Source organism: Malurus melanocephalus, unplaced genomic scaffold (assembly GCF_030028575.1).
Source record: "Malurus melanocephalus ecotype Western Australia unplaced genomic scaffold, MMel_1.1 scaffold_53, whole genome shotgun sequence".
Taxonomy (NCBI): domain Eukaryota; kingdom Metazoa; phylum Chordata; class Aves; order Passeriformes; family Maluridae; genus Malurus; species Malurus melanocephalus.
Window position 1 is genome coordinate 3,078,000 of NW_026623285.1, and position 22,726 is coordinate 3,100,725.

Genomic DNA, 22,726 nt, shown 5'->3' on the forward strand with positions numbered 1-22,726 from the left:
AAGGAAGTGGTCTCTGAGCACAGTAGCATGGCTTTTAAATAAACCCCATTCCATTTTTGAAATTAGACCATATTACAGTAAGAGTCTCAATTATCACTTACAAGGCACAATTACTGTCCTACCYGTACAGCCAACTAGTAATACAGCTTTGATATTTTTTTTTTTAACAAATAGATATAAATTGCAATGTACAGGCTCACTGAGTAACCTGAAATGATGAGACAGGTGAGATACACAAATCAGGTCAATTCTGAATTCCTAAATGGACTTCATAATTAGAAAAGACAGATATTTAGCTCAGAAAAGTTCATGAAACCTAACTTAAAATAATGCAATTTAATGCTGTAAGAAACTTTTCTTCCTCAAGAGGTGAGTAGCAATCAAATGAAAGAAAGGCAGAATTTCTGATTGACATGAAGAAACAAAACATGTTAAACTGCACTGTTTTCTGCATGTCCCCATATTCCATATCCAAATCTTTAACTAGTAAACAAACCAGCGCCATCTGAGCTTTTCCTCCTCTGTCACCCAGGCGCACAGTGGACATGAACAGCTCAGCCTCTACTGCACTGCAATTTTTCCAGGAAGACAGGAGTGTCCCTGGCTATAATCTGTGCCTTATGGCCACCGACACCACACAGAGATAACCGGTCATAGACATAGGTCAGCATAGGTAATAAATCCTATTAATATCATCCTTTCACAGTGCTTTTRAATCAACATCACTGAGTTTCATGAACAGAAACATACAGCTGTTACCTTTTAAATAACACACATGACTTGGCGTTCTCATCGGGTTTCCCACAAGCATTTGAGGAAAAAAATGGGTCCATGTCGCTTCAGCCTTTGAATTTAAATGGTTGCAGTGAATCCCAAGACAGGTCAGGTGGATCTTGTGAGTGCTGCCTTGTGTGCCCGGCTGAGGCACAAACATCACTCCCACAGAGCCACATGTGAGAGATTCAGAGGGAAGAAAGCACAGAGAACTTCAGGGAGGTCGTGATTTCTAACTCTGCTCACAGGTAAACAATGAACACAGGCACAAATCTTAAGARAGCAATATTTATAAGGAAGCCTAAAGGAATAATGAAGTAATGTAACATTTAAAATTACTTTAAGTACCTCACCTTAATTTTAGAATTAAAATGCTGGCAAAGCCTTTGTGAAGATTTTATAAATTCCAACAGTTYGACAAGAAACTTTGTCATTAATTCTTAGTACATACAAATAAAATATTCATTAGTAGAACTCACATTTGGGTTTTATTATACTCTGTAAAATATACAGGAATCTTGAAGTACTGAAAGAGTGCAGGTAAATACAGTATTCAAGCAGTCACTATTTCTATGTACATGCTTATTAATTCTTCAAAAACCCCACAAAATTATCAAATAGATCAAAATATTGTCCCATGTTTCCACACTATGTTCAGAAAAGCAGCTGTTAATTTACAATATCAAAGATTTCCAGTTTCACAATACAAAAAAAGGATAAAAATGAAATTGGAATCAGTTTGTAGTAATTTATTTGTACTTTGCGAGGACACGCAAGGAATTCCTTGCATGTACATAAACAAGTTCACTTGAAAAGTAACAGTTATTGTTAAAGCAGAGCCAAATAAAGTAAATTTATATTTAACAGACAAAACTTCAGCTTACTTATGTATGTCAGTTTTTCATTCTTCAGGCAATTAAAAAAACCATAGTAGTCTGTTATAAATTAAAAAAAATATTTGGGCAAGTCTGAACTACATTACAGGGACCAGTTTCTGCTGTTTATTTTCTAAATGGAGCACAACAAAGATACACAGCTCTTCCCACGGACCAGACACTGTACTTTTTTCTCTAATAGGGAAATATACTTTTAAATTCACTCCCATCCTCCCTCCCCCCTCTGTAAATCTGGGGTTTAAAAAAAAAAGGTGACAGGGATATACAACTTTAGTCTTACATACAAATTTATGATGTAAGGAAGTAGATAAATTACTGAAAAGAACTCTCAGTCACAACAGGGTTATCAAGACATTTCAATTCCATTTTTTTTATGCAGTTTCATAGTTTCCAAGTTACTCGTGTATTTTTAAATTAAGAAAAATTCAATCCAGAACCCAAAGTTAAAAAAAAAATCTGTAACTGTGCAACAATTACCTGTTCCCTCCCACATCTCCCACCCCTTCCTTCCCTTGTTTATTACACTGTACATTTTTCACCCTGACTTCACCTTGTTAGCTGGTTTAATTTTAGTATTATAAAAGTATGACAGATCATTTTCATTTCACCTAAAAGAAAAAGAAAATAAAACTTAAAAGTACATCTGCTTTCTTTCATGGTACATTTAATAGTGTCGGAAGGCTTTCAGATGATTAAAAAAAATAAAATTAAACATTTAAACCCAAATCTAAGCTTCTTTTCCAGAAGTAATTAAGGTTTGGTTGAAGTAACTTCTCAAATAACCTATTCCAGTTTTCACAAAAACGTATTTAATTAAAAAAATCTTTAAGTTATTTGGTCCTTTGGCAATTTGCAGCACAAACAATGCCTACTGTACCAAACTCATTTATTGCCTTCAAAATGGTTTTAGGTTTATTGAGAGTATTTGAATCTAGCATCCTTTGTGTTGTACAATAGTGTTGTTCATTTACACCAAGTTGGTGCCCAGTCTGCAGGAATTATTCCCGGCACCAGAAACAGAATGGTAGAATACAGTTAAATAAAACAGTTTTGACATTCTTTATTTTTTTTTTTTTGCCACGGATTCCAAGTACTTATTCAAGAATTTATGCTTCTTCTGCAAAATATGCTCTTAAAAATCTTCCTAGAGTCTCACAGATTTTTTTTTTATATGCAACCACAATAAAAAAACATCTTCTCAAAGGTGTGTCCTCTTCCTGTATTAAACAGCTTTCTGATAGCACAAGTTTGACCTTCCAGCGTGAGGGTTCACTCAGACCTACAAAAAGTGTCTTCTAATAGGTCTCGGAATCTGAGTCATTGAGCTCATCTTCTTCTGTGTAGGGGTAGCCACCTTCCCTGCCAATGTTGTTGAAAGTACAGTAGGAGCTGTGGTCACTCCTCATGATTGGCAAGGAATCGAAGGTGACAGTTTTTGAGGTGTTGGTGTAATGATTAATGGCATTGAAGGTGAGCGAGGGCAATGTGCTGCTCGATGAAACAGGCATCATGGTGGCCAGGATGAGAGCCAGGCAATCGGCCACATCCTTGTTGGGTGCGCAGGCCAAAGCTGGCGTGTAACCTAGAGATCGAGAGGARAAAAACCTTCATTTAAAATAAAGACCATGAAAGATCATACAATCTTTCAGCAGCTAAAATAAAAAAGTATTTTACGCTGCTTAGTTCCGCACTGTTTAAAAAATAAAATAATTAAATAAATGCATTGTAAATTAGTATTTTTAAACTTTTGGTTACAGAAACAATCTTGAAGTTAATGGGCTTTGCCACAAAGATGTAATTGCTTTTTTGTTAAGCACAGCCAGACACTGTAGGCCAACAAGTAAAGCCCAGACCTGACAATGGTGAGGAAGTCACCGGGCTGAGGAGAGACAACTACCAGCAGCCAACAGTGACAGGTGATGGCATTCACTAAAGAGCCACTGCAGAAACTACAGCTCAACGTGTCAAATGTTCCTTCATCCAGAAGCTGCACCACAGCTGTTCATCACACACAGTTACTTTAATAACACTGAGCTATGTCAGTAACAAGCTGCCTAAGGATCAGGGCCACTTAATTGAAAAGGCAGGGTATAAATTTCAATTAACTTACACTTTATGACAATATTCAATAATATAAAGTCAATGCCTCTATACTTCTATTTGCAGAGTATCAATCAAAAATGCAGACAGGTTTGAGGAAATGCCAGCTAAGTTAGCAGGCTAGGACTTGCAGAGACAGCTCTTGGTTGCCCAGCTGGTCTAGCCAAACTGCTGCCAGGCAYTGCTGCTGTGACAACCCCAAAATGCAGGAGGTCTCGGGCTGTGGAATGATTTGCAGTCAGGTCACGTAGCTGTGACATCTCTTCTGGGTTTCTGTGGCTCTAATAATCCTCCAACATTCTTCCTTCTGCAGCTTTCCCTTCTCTAGGTACTTGACTCTCTCATTCAGTACCAGGAAGAATGCTTCGAATTCTCCTCAGTGGAGATCCATGCACTGCTCCTGTCTCAGACTTAACAATTTGCATGGTGCTTGAGGGTGAGTTCTGGCACAGGCCTTGGTGCATCTACAGCAGCAAGGGACTGCATTTGGAGGTGCTACTGGCAGCTCCAAAATCAGGGCAGTCTCCTCAGTACAACCACAGATCACAGCTAATTCTGCTGCCAAGAGCAGGACAAGTTCCCCTCCCTGGCTCCACCCAGCAGCGTGTGCACATGTCACCCTGCAGCATCTCTCATTGTGTGGGACTGAAATGCCCACAATGAGCWCAGTAGGAAGACTCATATTCAGGCACATTTGGGAGTCTGAAGTACTGCAGTACCCTCAGTCCACAACTTAAAGGTCTACAAAGTCCAAGTAAAAAGCACACAAGTAATTGTAAATAAYAGATGGCTTTAAGGCAAAGTGCACGATAGCTTCTATCCAAATCTTAGGAGGGCAGGTAAAACAAGGCAATGCCCATTCTACCAGCAAATGTTTCAACTACTAAGGAATTATCTTTATTGTAGAAGTAGGTCCAGATCAAGTTTTAGGGTAGAGGCCAGGAGCAGTTACTATCTTGTACAATTGCACATAAGTATTAAACCAGTAAGCACATTATGGAAAATAACTGTAGCTAGAAATTAAGAAAACAGCAAGCAGGGGACAGTCTTGCAGTTGAACTATTATTTGCTCAGGGCAGACCTGACCTAGTGCTTGATGCTTTGAACTGAGCAAGACAAGAGTCCCTGCCCAAAGGAGCACACAATCCAAGGAAACACAGATAATTCAAGCACAGAACGCACCAGCTGACCATGCGATAGGGCCGTACAGAAGTGCAGCGCAGCGGATGTTTTCATTGTTAGTAAGGTACCACAGCACTTAAACAGCTCAGAGTTAACAGTGACAGTCTGCAGAAGAGATACATTTTGAGAGGATTCAGAAGCAAGGGCCAGAGCTCGCCACACCTGGATCATGACTGCATTTCAGGCATGTAAGGCAGAACAGAAGGCTCAGAACTGATACTCAGATGCACACCATTCAATATCTACAGTTGCTGGAGGTTGTACGAAGGTAAGATGACACACAAAATAAGTTTATTCAAGCTGATCATATTCAACACCATTCCTTTCACTAAKGTGACTTGATGAAAGTTCAAAGAAGAAATACAAGCAGTTCACCTACTATTTTTAGGGGTTTTGTTTGTTTGTTTACCCCCTTTCCCCCTCCCCCTTTAAAAAAACTTCTAAGGTCTTGAATATTCATGTTCTTTCTGAAACAGAGCATCCCAGAGCATTCATCATAAAACAGGCCAATGGAAGGATTAAACAAAATAATTGCCTCTGTTGGAAGTTCTCTGTTCTCTAAAACCAGTGTTTTATAATTACTATATAATTGTAGCTCTCGAGCTCCTGGCTTTCATAAACACAAATGAAATACCAGTTTTATTCTTGCCTTAGACATAACAAGACGTAACTGCTTACATCATGGAAAACTGACATGTGTCCCCCACCATATTAACTTATATTAACTCCACTATATTAATTTAAACTTGTAAGAACAAATTATATTTTTACATCACTTAACTGCAGAGTGTTAATTGGTATGTCAGGGAAACAACAGATATACTTTCTATTTCCTTTGAGGATGACGTTGGTAAATGAACTAACTCCACTGAAATACCCACACTCATCTCTCCCATAATTGTCCCCATAATCTGCCCTGGTACCTGCATAAACCTTTGCACAACAACAATAACAAAATCCCTATCTTCATTTGTAGATGGGGCAATACAAACAGAGTAAGATGGGGCAGCCTCCTTGAACAATAAAAAACAGAGTCTGTATAATGGACACTATTTTAAGATTGAGGCTCCCCCTGCTCTGCAGAGCTGCTCCCTCCCCGGGGCTTGAAAGTTTCCAGGAAGATGTCTACAGGAAAATCAGAGGGTTATTAATGRGGTCAGTGCAATGAGAGCTCTCAAGATCAACTGAATGAAGTGTTAACACTAGGAAAGAGATGGGAATCTGAGGTACAAGTTATCCTGTAAGCACCTACAGAAAAATTCCTTCCAGTAAACTGGAGATCTCAAATATAAAACCAAAATACAAGTTAAATAGTGAGAGAAAGGAAAAACCCACTGCAAAATAAAACAAAAAATGAAAAGTTGGTTGGTTGAGTGACAACAATAAAATTTCATATGGTGTCAAATGAAAGAAAAAGYTAGCAATTACTTTAAAGACAGGCAAATTTACATTAATAAAGTCCGCTTCAACAGAATTTTCATAGATGCAGGTAGTAGATGGCAATTTTATCATGACTGGTGTGAAAACATGAGAAAAGAACCAAAATTTGAATAAGAACTGATACAAACTGAGAATGGACCCTCAATATAACTACTTTTGGGAATTATACTGGACAGCTAATTTAYGTTTAAGCTGCATTTAATCTGTTAAGAACCAAGAGGATTAAATTTTTTCTACTGACATTAGCTCTTAAACAAAAAAGTGACCTCATCACATTAAGAGATGCTCTGTAACAAAAACCGTGTGACTTCAAATCTAGTTTTGAAAATTTTGTAAATTATTTATAAACTGAAAGGTAATTGGAGTGATACTTTTTTTTCCTAAGCTCATGTTTTTCAATAATGATCCATAGAGCAGGAATAGCAGCAGAGGACCCAATTTATACAGCTATGGATATAGAGACTGCTTGCAAAAAGTCAATATAGCTTTYACAGAAAGGGATAATTTCAAAGACAAAAAGCTGATCATCACTCCATAACAGGTRAGTTCCTGCTGCTTACATGTTCTACATATCAAGACTGGCTTCCATGTAAAACATTAAAACTTTCTAAAACTRAAACTGAACTCCCATGTCATCTAATTCTATATGAAATACCAAGCTTGCGTRGCAGATCACTGATCTGGACAATACTAAAGTAAGAGAATGTCAGTGTTATGATCCAAAATATTCCAGTGCTTATTTCTTCAGTCAAAAAAAGAATTCAATGAGAATATTCTCAAGGCTGCTTAAAATTTTATAAACAAAACAATTGCTATTAGAAAGAACCATAGTGAGGAAAGATCAGAATTAAAAAGATTTTTAGATCCCCAGGCTGCCAGGGTACTTTGACACAAATGTTTTTCCTCTGTTATGTCAAAGATCCATCCTAACAAGGAACTGGCTGGCTGCACATGAGAAGCCYRCAAAAATGYGAATGTCTCCAGTCAGAAAACAYGTGATAGAAACATAAATARAATGTATTTTCCAATCTTTTAATTTTAGGGAGTTTCTTTTAGCACTTACTCTTGTGCCCTATTTTAGGCAAGGAATGATCTTTAAGTCACCCATGTCCCTTTCAGCTGTGTAATTTGAGAAACACACAGAGAAAGTCACAGTAAACATTAAGAAAGGAAAAACTTTCCAAACTGGAAATATAATTAGAACTATTAATTAGACACATCACTTCYGGAATACAAAGCAATAAAACAAACCCAAACAAACCAACAAAGCCAAAAAGCAAACAATCCAATATCATTCCMTCATCCCTCCCCAAATCCCAGTTACTGCTTTTATGGCATAAGAGACAGAGCTCTTATACTTTCAAAAGCTTCTGAGGACCAGATTTCTTACATGAAAATATGCAAATCAGTCAGTAGGTCTAATTTTCTTTTGTTCTTACAAGGTGCRGAATTTATTCTCATGATAAAGCAGTTACTTCTTCTTACTTCTATATGCCAAAAATCTCTGAAGAGCCAGAAGCTTGAGAACAGGAACTAAGAGCTGTAAATCACACTAGCTTTTAAAAGCTAACACTGATATACCTACCATGACCAAGCGAATAGCAATTCCATCCAGTTTCTTAGCAGCTGAAAGTTGTATTTTACTTTGAGCATTATGTTCTTCTGACCATTTTTGGTATGCCAAAGCTAGTGCATTTATAGGTATATCATAAAATTATATTTATAGTGCGTCATAAAACTACAAATGCAAACCAAACATTTCTGTGCCGTGACCTGCATCCTTCTGAAAGTTTTCACTCTCCCTACACTGCTGCTGCTTTGCTAAAATGATCCACCACCAACACATTTTTTTCTGCGAGGGCAACCTACTGGAAGGCTCATCTGAAATTTCCACAGTTATTGCTTTTCAGGGAGTTGAGTTCAGAATCACAGTTCCTTACAGGGAAACAAAGTTAGATTTTTCTTACCATTTTCATCTACAGCAAGTACACTTGCTCCCTTCCCTAAAAGCTCTTGAACTACAACCGTTAGTCCATTTCGAGCAGCAACATGCAGAGGTCTGTGAAGACAAGCAAACTCATATATAAACCTTAGAACATGTCATTAAGTAAGATAGGTAGCTTGCATCTACTTAAATGTAATCCTTATACTTCTATGTTATTTACATATTATATAAATCTTGTAGAYGTAATGACTAAGATAAGAAAATCCAGCATATCTTTCCTTATTGCAACGAAACTCTACAATACCAATTGTGAACTTTCTTCTTTCCATGGCAGCACACACTSAGGAAGCAGCTACTAGGAGAGATGTGCCTGTTTATGGACTTTATCATGTTAAAAAKTCAGAAACACTTGGCACCCTACTGCTGATAAATCCCCCACTCAACTGTTGTAACACATCCTGTCACATCTGAGAGTTAGWGCATATCACTGCCATCAGTCACTGGAGTTCTAACAGTAGAATGGCAGTTGTTTGTACTGCATGTAAATGCTTAGRAGAGATGCAGAAGCATTTCATCAATCTGCCTTCTAGAAACCACTATATTCCACTGTGATTAGAAATGAAAAAATATTTCACAGTATAATGCATRAAGTAAGAAAAGCAGATTACTTTTCAAAACCTCAAACTACTAAATATAAATCAATTTTGTGCTGATTTGCTCTACAAAGGGAAGTGTAGCTTTATCTCAAATATTCTAATTATATCTTTTTCAAATGCAACAGTTTTTCMAAATTGCTTCCCACTGGCTTAAATAAAACCATACCATCACTCAACAGGAAACAGAATAATCAGCTTACTTCCCTTCTGCTTTATATCGCTCTTCATTCATTCTAGGATTCCTRAAGTTGTTTCAATTAACTATAAGCYATATTTTGAGTTGGAAACAAATGCCTTACTTAGATATAAGAAATGCAAAAGATACAAACAGCTTTATCTATGGTGCTTACATTAAAGTATTGAAAATTCAAGAACTACCACACCCCACAGATATACTGAAAAATGTACTGTAATTAAAATAATTTTAATATAGAAACCAACAATTTAACGCATATCTTGCCACAAAGAAGGACTGCACTTAAACTGCTCAGAAAATCAATTTAGTTATTAAACATTTGCTAAAGCAGTAATATCTTAAACAACTACCAAAACATAGCAATTTATAAATACACTTCATGGAGGTGCAAATGTGTACCTATTTTTCCCCATGACATCTCTTGATCAGATTATAYGAGCCAAGGCATGTGGGTGGAATTACACCAGCCTGTGGTAGCATACTTTCCCACATCTGTTCCCATCTCACTTTTGCTTTTCCTTCTCTCAAGACATCCTTGCTTCAAGCCAGAAATGAAACAACCAATCCTTCCCTGCTTTCTGGTTATTCCATGCTGCCTGACGTACACCACGGTGAGCAGCAAAAGCAAAGGAAGAAATTTTACTGTTTTAMCTCCTTAACTCAAGCAGATCTTGGRGAACACTTGGAAGCACTGCACAAGTTTTAATATGGCAAAATTCCAGAAAGAATGTAAAGCCAGAATAACATGTGCTTACAGGTTCCAGTGTAAGGGCTTTAAGGGCTTTTTAAACTTTTTTCCCCCTAAATGGACTGTTGAGACCATTACTAAAGCAGTCTAATAATTCATGAGCATAACTCAGCTATACATCAGGTGTCAAGTATTCTAAAAGGAAAATATGCAGAACAGTCATTTTAGTAGCCCATCCTGACTGGTATGACATGCCATACATTTCTAAGGTTTCCTTYGGGTTTGGGAGAACCAAACAGCTTTGATTCTACTTGAGAGAAGATCTTCAAGAAGGTTTTAARAAYAGTGTATTYTCCATGATATTTAATAGAAAATAGYRTTTCATCTTTGAAAGATGAAACASAAAGCATGCCRAAGAATAAAAGCACGTTTCAGGCAGATTTTTTTAGTTATCATCCTATTCACCCACTAGGAAAAAAAATCTATAATTTTAAATATGAGCAAAACATTGTTTCAATTCCAAGCTGGTTCAACTCTTGGTACCTATTAACAGTTAMAATTCAATGAATYTGAAAAAARAATTCTGAAAAATATTCCTCTTWATGAGCAAGATACAGACCAAGAACTCATCTTTCCAACACCCTCATGGCTGATACGTACGTTTGCAAGGCTGCATTGGTGGCRTTGATGAGGTTTCTATCCGTAATCTTCTCCAGTATTAACAAGGCACTAGTTTCATGACCCTTAACACAGAACAAACAGCTGTCACTTCRCAAGTATTCCTCACAAATTGCTTTGAATGTTTTTTCAAAGCACAATWCTTTCAATCAGTGCTTGATAACACAAAGCTCAGCACTGATCAGTCAGACCATGCACGCACCTTGCTGCAAGCCAAATGGAGTGCTGTGTTCTTAGAACTGTCTTGCAAAGTCAGATCAGCCTTAGCACTGCTAACCAGCACCTCTGGGGAGACAAAGACGCGCATTAACTAGAAGCATATTTCTTAAAATCTAAACAGCTTACATTTGTGCAAAGTGAAAATAGAATTTGGACAATATATATTCACTAGAACATTAAGTATAAGGCTAATTCATCCATAGTAAGATTAACAAAGCTAAGAGCAGAAATACATAAAGCTTTCTCTTTACCAACTGTATTCGTCTGTCCATTTTCTGCAGCCATCATTAAAGGTGTTTTCCCAGAAGAATCTACAGCATTTACTTGAGCACTGTGACCAAGCAGAAGCTGTAGACACTCAACGTGATCTGTAAAAGCTGCTGCATGCAGAGGAGTTCTACAACAGATCAAAAGACAATATGGCCATGTTCAGCCATGCTTTCTACTATTCAAAGGGGCTTCTCTGGCTGTGATCCTAAAAATACAAAAAACTGGGCAGTCTCTCCTACTGATCCTTTGCAATTGGTATTGCTAGAGTTGTGACTGCTGCCTTTAAGTAGTCTGTTTCTAGTTTCAAGTAACTCCACCCACATAGTTTGCAAGAGATAAAATTTGATTTCAAAAAAGAAAAGATGCATAAAACTCTATCCACAAAGTGATAAAGTTTAAAACATGCTCTAACTTGCCTGTGTAATAAAAAGCCAATTCAAGTTTACTGAATCAGAATAGGATTTTTATAATCTAAAATTTATTTCTAGCACAGAATAAAAAAAAAAAACCCTTTAAAGAATAAGACCAGAGGAATGAGATATTAATGTAAGTAGCACATACAAAACCCCCAAATGACTGAAGAATTTAGCACAGCCACTGTATGACATTACAAACATTCTTTCTGCATTTACACTCTTACCTTCCTTTTGAGTCCATTGAATTTACAATGCCAGCACCTAGCGTATCAATTAACATTTCTGCAGCACCTTCATTGTCATTTATCCTATAATGAATTAAACAGACTGTTATTTACAGAATGATAAATCTTTTGTTAAACACAGCAATGAAATTTATGAAGAATAATTTTGAACTTCCTTACACAGCACAATGCAAGGGACTGAAAGAATTTCCTCCCATTTTCTGAAAAACTTCCTGTTCCAGGAGCAGCTCTACACAACTGTCGTGACCTAAAGCAAATATAAGAGTTAGGTATTGAAAAGAAGGAAAAAGTCTAACTATGGCTTACAATGAAAAATATGACTCTAAATTAGATTAAGCAGTACAGTATTTCAAAGTTTCAAAGAAAGACTGATTATATTCAACAGGGCTACATTTAGGAACCAATACATTTGCAGAATCCTGAAAATCAAACTGACATGTAACACTGCAAACTTAATGAAATTTAGGTCTCTCATGCTCTCAGAACGCTTAATTTAATTTTTTACACCTCTGCATTTCAAACTTTTCTGTACATTCACCACTTTACATAAAAACGACTCCACCATTTGAGGCTTTTGTTCCATTGTCTTGCTAAACACAAAGAAGAACCAACTTAATAGTCATAACAAAATCCTAAAAAGGACATGTTCAACCCTTTATACTAATATTTTCAGAATTCTTTACCCTGCTGCTGGACAGGTAGCTAAGAATGGTAACCATTTGTTTGATCCTTAATGCATATATGAAGAGAACATTAGTTTAATGTTCACTGTTGGCTAAAGATCTGAATTTTCACAAGTTCTGTCAAGTTTTCATCCTACCAAAAAAGCGTATCTCAATTCTGTTTCACTCATACATTGCGGTCACTGAAAATGGACCAAGCTGAAAGAGTTTAATTTTATAAATATGATAAAGAGATGTTACTTTGGTTGAAATGATCACCCAGCTGCATTAGCTCAGCAGATATTCACTTAATAGTAATAGGTAAAATGAAGGTCTAATCCTACCTCTTGATTTTTCTCTATCATGTCACTCAGACATGAAATAAATGACAAACTCTACTATGTTCTAAATAAACGCACGGAACAAAATGTTTAGCAAAGGAGCTGAATGATTTTCCTACCTTTTAAGGCCTCCCTCACTCTCAAATCCATGAAAAGTATCAGTGAAGAAAAAAATAAATTCTTATTGAATCACTTTTATATACTTGAGTTTCTTATGCCTACAATAGTTCATATGAAGCAAATTTAAAAACAGATTTAATCTGAAACCATTCCTTCCTATGAAGGTTGTTTTTTTGGAATGTGCAGCACATTTCTATTCAAAGGTAATGTGCTGAATTTCTTTAAAGACTCCTTGAGGCATAAAACTAAGATAGTATATGACAAAAATGTAGGACAGAAGTAAATGTTTCTTATTATGTATTAGATGTTAATACATTCTTCTTCAAGATATTGTGTCTGTTGTATTCTCTCACTCACTGAAATGAACTGTAAGAGGATGGGCTTTACATATTGCTTTTGTAAACATTGATACTTCTACCCCCATATCAATAAACAGATTTAGAGCTGTATTTTAATGCATTTTAATGTATTTTAATGCATTTTACCATTATAGCAGGCCCAGTGCAGTGATGTATAGCCGTGATTGTCTGCCATTGCAGGTGCTGCATCCACAGAGCTAGCTGACTGCAGGAGAGCTCCCAGAACACCTATATGGCCACACGCAGCTGACAAGTGGATAGGGGTCCGTCCCCTACAGTCTCGTAGTAAGGACTTAGCACCATGTTGAAGCAAAGCTTCCACACATTCCTCATGCCCAGTAACTGCCTGTGAGAGGAAAGGGAAAGGGCCAGTTTGAAAATATTCATGTGTATCAGCTAAGGTGTAGAATTAAAGCAAGCAAACCTCAGGCAAATTCTTGTATTTTTAAGCCATAACAAAACAAGCAAAATAAGCTGTGGTTTGTTTTTTCCCTGAAATGAGACATTCTGTTGGAAAAATATATTATGATACTGATGACAGAATATTTTCTTGGAGTAACACTAATGAACTGCTAATCTCTAGGGTTCATTCAATTGTCTTATCTGGCAGACACTACAAACAAAATATTTGGCACGTGGTATGCATCATGCTTTTCTTCCTCTCGTTAACACTACCTCCCCCCAACAAAAAGCTGTACTCTAGGACCTTGCTGGTCAACACTTTGCAGGCAAGATTAAGAGGCTCTGGAAGTCCAAAAGAATTTTGAGGGTGGGCAGTAAAAAGGCAAAAGCCAACTTTTGAATGCAACTAAAAATATAATTAAAAATTACAGTGGCAAGATGAGAATAACGAGAAATAAATTAACACTACATATGAAATCTTTATTTGAAATTAGCATGTTGGAAACTGGAAAGGGAAATATTTGCTTACCCCTCTGTGTAATGCTGTCCTTCCCCACTTATCTTTGGCATCTACATTTGCTCCTTTGTTAAGGAGTGAATAAACGCAGTCAGTGTGCCCATTGAGAACTGACAACATCAGAGGAGTCCTAGGCAGAGACAGAAATAACATGGAAATTTACACTTGGACATTTAACAGACTAGCAATCAGCTCAAGTATAACAACTGCTATCCTTCCAGTCAACACTGTTAACATTTACATCATCAATGACCTTCCACTCATTTATTTGCTTTTTAAATTCAAGAAAATAAATTAACATCCCTCAATTTGGAAGTCCTGATTAAGTAACTCAAATCCATTTTCTCAGCATCTGGGCAGTAAGACACATTTTAGCTTCCTCCCAATAGAACAAGAACACTTTTTACCCCAAACTTCGTATTTATTGCAATATATACAGTCATATTTGTCCAAATTCAAATATAATGCCCTTTTAAAATAAGCTAAAAATAACCACTGTAAAATATTTGGGGTTTTTTTTATAAAATGCAACAATTTGTGAAGAACAGAATGTCCATAATTTAAACTCACTGTCCATTTCCGTCTTGAATGTCCACCGCATTCTGTGGTTCTGCATTTCCTATCAACAGCCGCAAACATTCTGAATGACCATTTGTAGCTGTAAAACATTACAAAAATATGGGGTTTACATTAATTGTTTTTGAGTAGATAACTCAAACAGAATGGCAGCCAGCTCAGACTAAAGCCCATTAGCTTAAAACCCACTGTACAGCTTTACCATTGTTACAACTTAAAATATGAACACTAGAATAAATAATTTTAGAATTCAGGTATTTTCAACTGTACAGTGTTAGAAGCAGCTGATTCCAACTATCAGTTGCCAACAGATATTTGCTTTTTACACATAAATGAGGTTGCACATATTAAAAGTAATTTGAATATATGCTTATAAAACACAACAAATAAGGAACATTTAAATAGAGGAATTAGCATAATTTTTGGTTTTGTTGTATCTTGTTTTAAGGCACAGGTAAAGACATACCTAGCAAATCATAGTCAGATTTTGTCAGCAAGTATCGCATGTGCATGGTTATAAAATAATAATGGAAATCACATTTAGAAAGGGGAAGGGAATGTAATGCATAGATGCAATAAACCAAGCAGTTTAAAAAAATAGGAAAAGAACAAACAGAAAGTTGAGAAATCTCATTTAAATGCAACTCATGAAAGATAAATGATTACTTCTTGGAAGGGAAATTATTTCTGACCCACAGCTGCAGTATTCAGTCCACACAAGCACAGCGACAATTCATGTTTCTGTAGCTGACAGACGTGCTAACACAAGTTAGGAAAGCTAAATCAAATAGAAGAATGCAGCTTGTGCTCATGGACAACAAATTAAGTGGTTAGAATGATGATGTTTTGTACATAATGCTTTTTTTAACTGCAACACTTCTGTAACACCATTACTATAAATGCCAAATTTAATCAGCCTATTTTCAATGTGAGGAAAAAAAAAAGACTATAGTATGGATTCTAGACTCAGAGAACAGCAAGAAAATACTGCAAAGGATTGCTGTTATTTTGAAAATGCTCAGGAGTCATTTAAATCCTTGGAAAAAAATCAAAGTAAGTTTTCGTATCTCTTCTCAAGCTGCCAAAATTCTCCAAGACTCCAGTAATTTTTAGAAGTATTTTACTGCCAAGACAGGCACACAATTTGCCTATCTAAATTTGGGCCAGCATTTCAGGCTGTGTGAAGGACACGGAGAGAAGCAGGGACATGTCACTGACACCTGCCAGCACAGCTAGCCCAGCCATCGAATGGACAAGGACAATGCACCCTTCCAGAGGGAAGTGTGGAACAGCAGTGCTTGGACTCAACTGGTTTGTTGGATTAATACTGCTTCCTGTCTGCAACTCTTTTGATACACCTTTCTCAGCACAGCAAATACCTTAGATGCCATCCCCTATTCCTAAACATTGTTTCCTAAAACATGAATGACAGAGTTTTAAAGAGATGATCCACTTCAAAAGCCAAAATTTTACAGGTTAGTGGCCAGCACATACCTGCAGCATGAATTGGGGTCCTCTTTACAACATAATCTTTCACCAAGATTGATGCTCCCTGATTAATGAGCACATCTACACATTCCACGTGTCCCTTAAAGGCAGCAAGATCCAGTGGTGTCCTTCCATTGTTATTCCTCACATCAAGGTCCAGCAGTGACTGTACCAGCACTTCCAGAGCTTGATGATGGCCATGATAGGCCTACAAGAATAAAAAAATTCTTCAATTTTTCCATCCTTAACATTTTTCCCTTTCTTGCCAGAACTACATAAATGAAACTATTAAGACACTATTATTGTTTTAGCATTTGGAAAGGCAACTGATGCAGCACATAAGCAGTTACAACAGCTACAACTAATTAAAAAAAAAAACACACTACTCCAGCAAGAAGGTTGGTGTTTTTTTTCAATTGTATCCTTTCAGTCATCAACTGCAACTACTCTCAGAAAATAATCTGTCTTCAATCTGCATAAATAACAACAATATTTTGACTACTGCATGTTTCATCGCTTTATGTTGTAGTTACATCATCCTCAGATTATTTCAAATGAGGGATATAAGCAAACTGAAGTAATTCCTTTTAGCTTTTTACATAAAACATTTTTTTAAAAGCCCCAGTAATAAGATTGCAGTACAAATAGCTTTCATTTACCACTACCAAAGATTATTTTTTACTTTGGAGATACATATATATATAAAGGTATTGCACGAGACTTACTCTATTTGTAGAAAGTACCGCGTGGTTTTTCAGTTGGTTTAAATTCAGTGAAAAGAGCAAAACTACACACTGAGCTGATTACTCTGTATTTTGAACATTTTTGTATAGACAGAATTTCATCCCCGTGTTACACTACTCCTAATGCAAATCTTCCTTAAAGTATTGAGGATAAATATTTCTCATACTAAACAATTATGAGAGTAAAACATGATAACGATTAAAGAAAGTAATAATTACTTTCTTTAATCTTCTAATTCTTCTAATAATTCTTCTTTCTGTATAGAACAAGTCTTATAAAGGTTTCATCAGCATAAATTTTAATTAGAAGATTTCACATGAAAGCTGTTCCATGAAGCAAGCGAAATGCAAAAATCATCCTGCATACCTCATTCAGGAATATTAGTACCTATCTTTTAATTTTGTTTATTGTTATTAATGTATTTTGAAAAAAAAAAACAAAACCAGAATGAATAAACTTGTGCAACAACTGTTTGCTAGCAGACGAGTGGTCATCACTAAACACTTACAGCTAAATGCAGTGGGCTTATAGGCGCTCTGTTGTCCGAGTCATTCAGCATGTCAGTACCTGATGTTTCCATCAGCTTAAAGAGAGAAAGTCAAAGTGAGTGCAAAACCCCCTCACCTTTGAAAACACTCAACAATAATTGCTACAGTTTCCCATGCACACAGATTAAAAAATAAAGGAGAAAAAATAGGAAGAATAGTATAGAACAGATCTGCTGATCTTCAACCTTCTACAGAGTTTGAATCAACTGCAACACCACCCCATATTCATGCTCCAAGCGCAGTAGTTTAATTTTGCACCATAATGCAATAATTCAATCAGAAACAAAACTAAAATCAATATTTTTTTTCTGAAGTAGCAATATGAAAGATGAATACAAATGGAAAACAAGGACAGGTGACAGCAGCAGCAGTAGGGAAGAAAACAAGCCCCAAAGAACAAGTAAGCATTTTGATTAGGTGAATAGTCAGCAAGAAAACAATATGAATGGCCAGAAGGTAGCATGGATTTCTCAGAATAGGAAAACATTTCTCAGAGAGAAAAAATGGACTAAAAATCCCGAAAGTGTTACAGTATTAAAATGTTTATGTATATACATTTCTATCTGTGACTTTCAGATGTGTTTTAAAATTTTGATTCTGGGTATTTTTCAAGACCGTATTTAATTGAATACATTAGCAGAATTAAAACATWCAAASTGTTTGAAGAACACCAAATACATTAAAACTACATTTTCATTATCACACTTTTATATCATGATCATACAATTGTTTACGAAAAAAAACCCACATGGCTTAGAAAATAATTTCCTGTTTTAAAATTCTAAAGTCCAATTAAATCTAAATTGGAATTAAAATTAAATGATACATTCATGCATTGAAGAAATGGTTGAACAAGTAAAAAAAATAAGCAGTATTTTTAAAATTACATGTTCCTTTTTGCTGTATAGTAGTACTTAAAAAGTAAGAAATAGTACACTTACAACATCTAGAGGCGTTTCGCTTGCAATCTGTAATTAAAAACATTCAGAATTCATGTTTCAATACATTTGAATATAAAAGTGCAATTTTTATAAAAATACTGAAGTTGTGTAACACAATATATCAAATAATATACATATTTTTGCAAAGGGAGCAATAAAAAATGAGCAATAGCCTTATTATGGGAAATTCTATTATGTGGCCATAAGCTACTGTAACTGCATGAACCATTTTATAAGGCATCCTTTGTTTACAGGTTCTCCCCACATTTTCATTTGCTCCTTTCAAATGACATTAATGAAATTTCTTAACACTTCTCTGTGGGATAATTTGTGGTTATTTTATTTCAGCCAGCAAAAAGATTTAGTAGTGTAGTCTAAATTAAGAAAGAAACCAAAATTAATATTCCACATCCTCAACTAGTTATCTCTTCACCTGAGAATTATCAGCTTTTTAAGCCAGTATCTAGCATCTTAGCTCCTCATCTTGCTTCCGCTTTAGGAACACCAAATGCTTAAATTTATCTACACAGAGGCTGCAAAACATTATTGACCCAGCTGACAGGTGAGAGCTGAGGCGGAGGAATCCCCTGGCCACTCCATCATACTCTGTAAGAGCAGCTGTTACACCTTTTATCTATGATGTATTTTCTTACCAATTCAAGGCATAAGCGATGACCGTAAGCAGCTGAATAATGAACTGCATTGTATCCTTGTTTGTCTCGGATCCCAGGGTTGGCATCGTTTCTTAGCAAGTATTCCAGGCACCTATTCAAATTGACATATGCAACCATGTATCTAAATGCTGAATTTCAACTTAATGCTAAGTGATACATTGTTCCAATTCAACTGGAAAATAGAATACAGCACACAGGGACACTGATTTAATGTACAATATTGGCTAGGACTAGAGAAACCAACCTCATTACATCAACTGTAAGGGTCAATCACAAAGCCTTTAAGTTTGAAAGAATTCTCTGCAGACATCCTGCATCTTCTGAGTTGTCTGACTTGGTTAAAACTAGTATTTTCCTCCTAGCTAACACAACTGCAGTTACATTTGCTGGTATCAGTGGTTACTGTTTTGTATGTTTTTTCTGCATTAGCCCCTTCTTCTGTATGTTACACAGAAAGAAGAGAAGCAGTAGCTGAATTATTCATGGAAGGATACAAGAGTAACACACACACACGCACTTCCACTACCAGCCACTATTTTTTTTATTTATTTATACAATAAATACTCAGTTGTTGTCCTACTTCTGTCATTCCTTAGTTTCATTAGAACATGATCACCCCAGTTTCAACCACAGACACTCAGCCAGGAGAAGGAAAAACACAGGACTCAAGTCAGCTCACTCTTTCCCTAGTTTTCTAAGAGACTCCAAATGTTTACAAGCAATAACCCTGCTGTTTCATAATTTTGTCTACCATTTCAGCAATGTTTTCCAAAGTCATTATCATGATCTTGAGCTTGCTGGAGAAGCCATTTGTTTTTGTGAAGTGCACAACAGGTCACCGTGCCTTTTTCTCTCTGGGATCACTAAATACTTTTTTATCAGAAGTGCACTCTCACTTCGATCATTTTTTGCCCAGTATAAAAAATTTTTGCCCAGTATAAATTTGTTTCTTTAAGTAAGAATTACGGCTCTTACATTTCACTAGTCCAATCTTCTAACTTTTCTTTTTAATTTGAATCAGTAATTTTGTGTTAACATTCATGGCTCATTAATAAATGTTACATGTCACTGGCTTTGGCTACATAAATTTCTACAATACACTAAATACACTGCATGGAGCCAAGTCTGCTGAAAATCCTCAAGTACCCAATCTTTCCAGTGCAAACCAGATAATTTTTTTTAATGTTTCTTTGCATCCAGAGGATGCAGAGAAAGAGGTTAACTTTGCATCATTTGCATACTTAACTGTCTTCAACAGGTCTCTTAAAAAGGAGATTAATCAAACTTTCTGAAAGATAAATTAAAACTTATTTCCCATGTATTTATTGGTGTACTGTCCATTAGAAAATTCTAAGACAGAAGAAGCACAATTTTTTCCTCCCCTAAGATGCTAGTTATTCTAACTAATTCTGAAATAATGTTTGTCTCTGTAGTCTTGGCAAAATGAGGCTTACTGGTGTTTGTTCCAGATCAAAAGCATTTGTTAAAGATACAAAATAAATACTTTCCAACAGCAATAAACCAGAAAATAATTTTCAACAGAAACACCCCTCTCTAAAATCTGTCTTTAGAGATGTCTGAGCAAAGACCATAAAAACGCACCTAAATATCTTTGGAATTTTATATAGATCGCTTCCTGACATGTTTTTTTCCCAGGTTTTATATTCCAACTCCAGTAACAATTTTTAACTTCATTCCTGTTTTCAATGAACTGAGCAGTACTGGTTTTCCAGCTGTTACTAATCATCTTGCTGCATCAATATAAAAAGCTTCCCCTCAGGCCATTCTGCTTTGCAGCCTGTCTTCCAGAGACCCAAATGTTAATCAGAAGGGTAACAGCCTGTGGGTTGCAGAGATGATGCTTTGAGTTACCTCACAAAGTTCTGCAGTATTATCATCATCATCACTCCTGCTTGTGCCTTTTGTAAAACAGATGGCAAAACGATGTCATCTAAAGAACCATTATAGTCTGGAGGTTTTCAGAGCAACTGTGAAGCTAAAATTAAATAGCTCGACTTGTAAGAGGGCAATTAAAGTAAAATTATCTCAGCAAGCTCCAGCAGCAATTGAAATTATTTCTAAAAAGCAGCAGACAATTTAATTTTGAAATTTGGCTTTACAGAAAAAAGGCATATCCTTCAAATGTAAGTTAAACGGCCATGAAAGTATTCTTTATTTAGCCTTCAAAACACAATCTGTAAGTTATATGCCACCTCATTCCTATTGTTACCTCTCCCTTTAAAAGGTATTAAATGTATTAAAAAAAGACGATTTGGCACAAAGCAGCACTTCCCCAGAGGAGGCGTCACAGTGTGCATGTGGCATGTGATGACATACACCATGACCTGCACGTGTGTGTGTGCACGAGCAAGTGATGTTCTTCTTTACTCCTCAATATATACAATGTCTGGAGCTTAGGTAGACTCATCAGTTTGGTGCAATACATTTTGCATATAAGCACTTAAATTATTAATAAATATGTCAAATATAACCGTTAGAAAACAAACACATGTAAGAGGTCAGTGGGTTTATGAAAAATTCTGGATGCATGTAATCAATAAAAGTGTTACTGCACCATAAAAATTTACACTATCAAGAGATAGCTGTGTTTGGCATTACAACTCTAGTTTACTCAAACATCAAATAGATAAAGCATCTTATATTGAAATGTCAAGTTAATATCCATCCTTCATCAGAATTTGATGAAGGCAAAATGGCCCTACTGCCCACAACTAACTCTATAAACTCCACAAAGGATATTTACTTAAACACTACAAAGCAGATGGGATTAAAAACTCTATTCCCAATTAATTCCTGAATTAGGACATCTGCATTGTAAGACATAAAATTTTTACAATACATTTTCCTGCGCACTTTGTTCCCCTGAAATATTTGTTACATAAAGTCTTTTACATACAATGTACAAACCACTGTCAAATTAAATCTTTAAAAATACAAGAAATGCATTTGGCAAATCTGAAGGCAGAGCACACACAAAATTCACAACTCAAATGCTCCTAATGAGAAAGGCTGTAGTACAAAGCATGTCACTTACTTCCCATCTGTGTCTGATGCAGCTGCATAGTGCAGAGGTGTACAACCCCTCTCATCAAGGTCATTCACACTAGCTCCAGATCCCACAAGGGCAAACAGGCACTGATAATTACAATTGGCAGCAGCATAATGGAGTGGAGTTCTTTAGTACACATTTAAATAAAAAGTACAATGGTAAATAACAGCAAAATAATATTATAGAGACAGAAAAAGCAAAATAAAGTGAAACTTAAATCCTCCTTACATTTTTAAACAAGTATTTGTGGTGAAAAATGCATCATTGCAGTACTAAGGAATAGGGCCATTTTCTAGGGACCACTTAATAATGATTAATATTATATTGGGGATTTATTTGCCAGCCAAAATGTGCATGAACTTTGTATTAAAAAAGCTTCATGTGAATTTTCTTGCATAAACTTTTTTACATTAGAAATACTACTTTCTGTTCATTTTAAGCCACATGGAAAAATATGGACAAATCAAAAACTGCACAACAACTAAACATAGCACAAACAAAATACAATTGCACAAACAGACATTTTTATTAAACAGATCAGAATTTTGCCTAAGAGAGAAAAACAATATTATTTATTTT

General features: G+C 35.9%; 1 protein-coding gene across 1 annotated transcript; it reads right to left on the reverse strand.

Annotated features, from left to right (window-relative positions):
- Positions 1–1,084: 1,084 nt before the first annotated feature.
- LOC130573186 (serine/threonine-protein phosphatase 6 regulatory ankyrin repeat subunit A-like) lies at positions 1,085–22,273 on the reverse strand (the record flags this gene model as incomplete). The annotated part of the gene is made up of 15 exons (XM_057365444.1): positions 1,085–3,252; positions 8,360–8,451; positions 10,538–10,620; positions 10,758–10,840; positions 11,026–11,171; positions 11,685–11,768; positions 11,865–11,952; positions 13,314–13,533; positions 14,119–14,236; positions 14,677–14,764; positions 16,177–16,378; positions 17,423–17,497; positions 18,404–18,430; positions 19,057–19,168; positions 22,133–22,273. Coding segments are annotated over 15 exons (1,846 nt in total), but the record flags the coding sequence as incomplete, so codon positions are not given.
- Between the last annotated feature and the right edge of the window lie 453 nt (positions 22,274–22,726).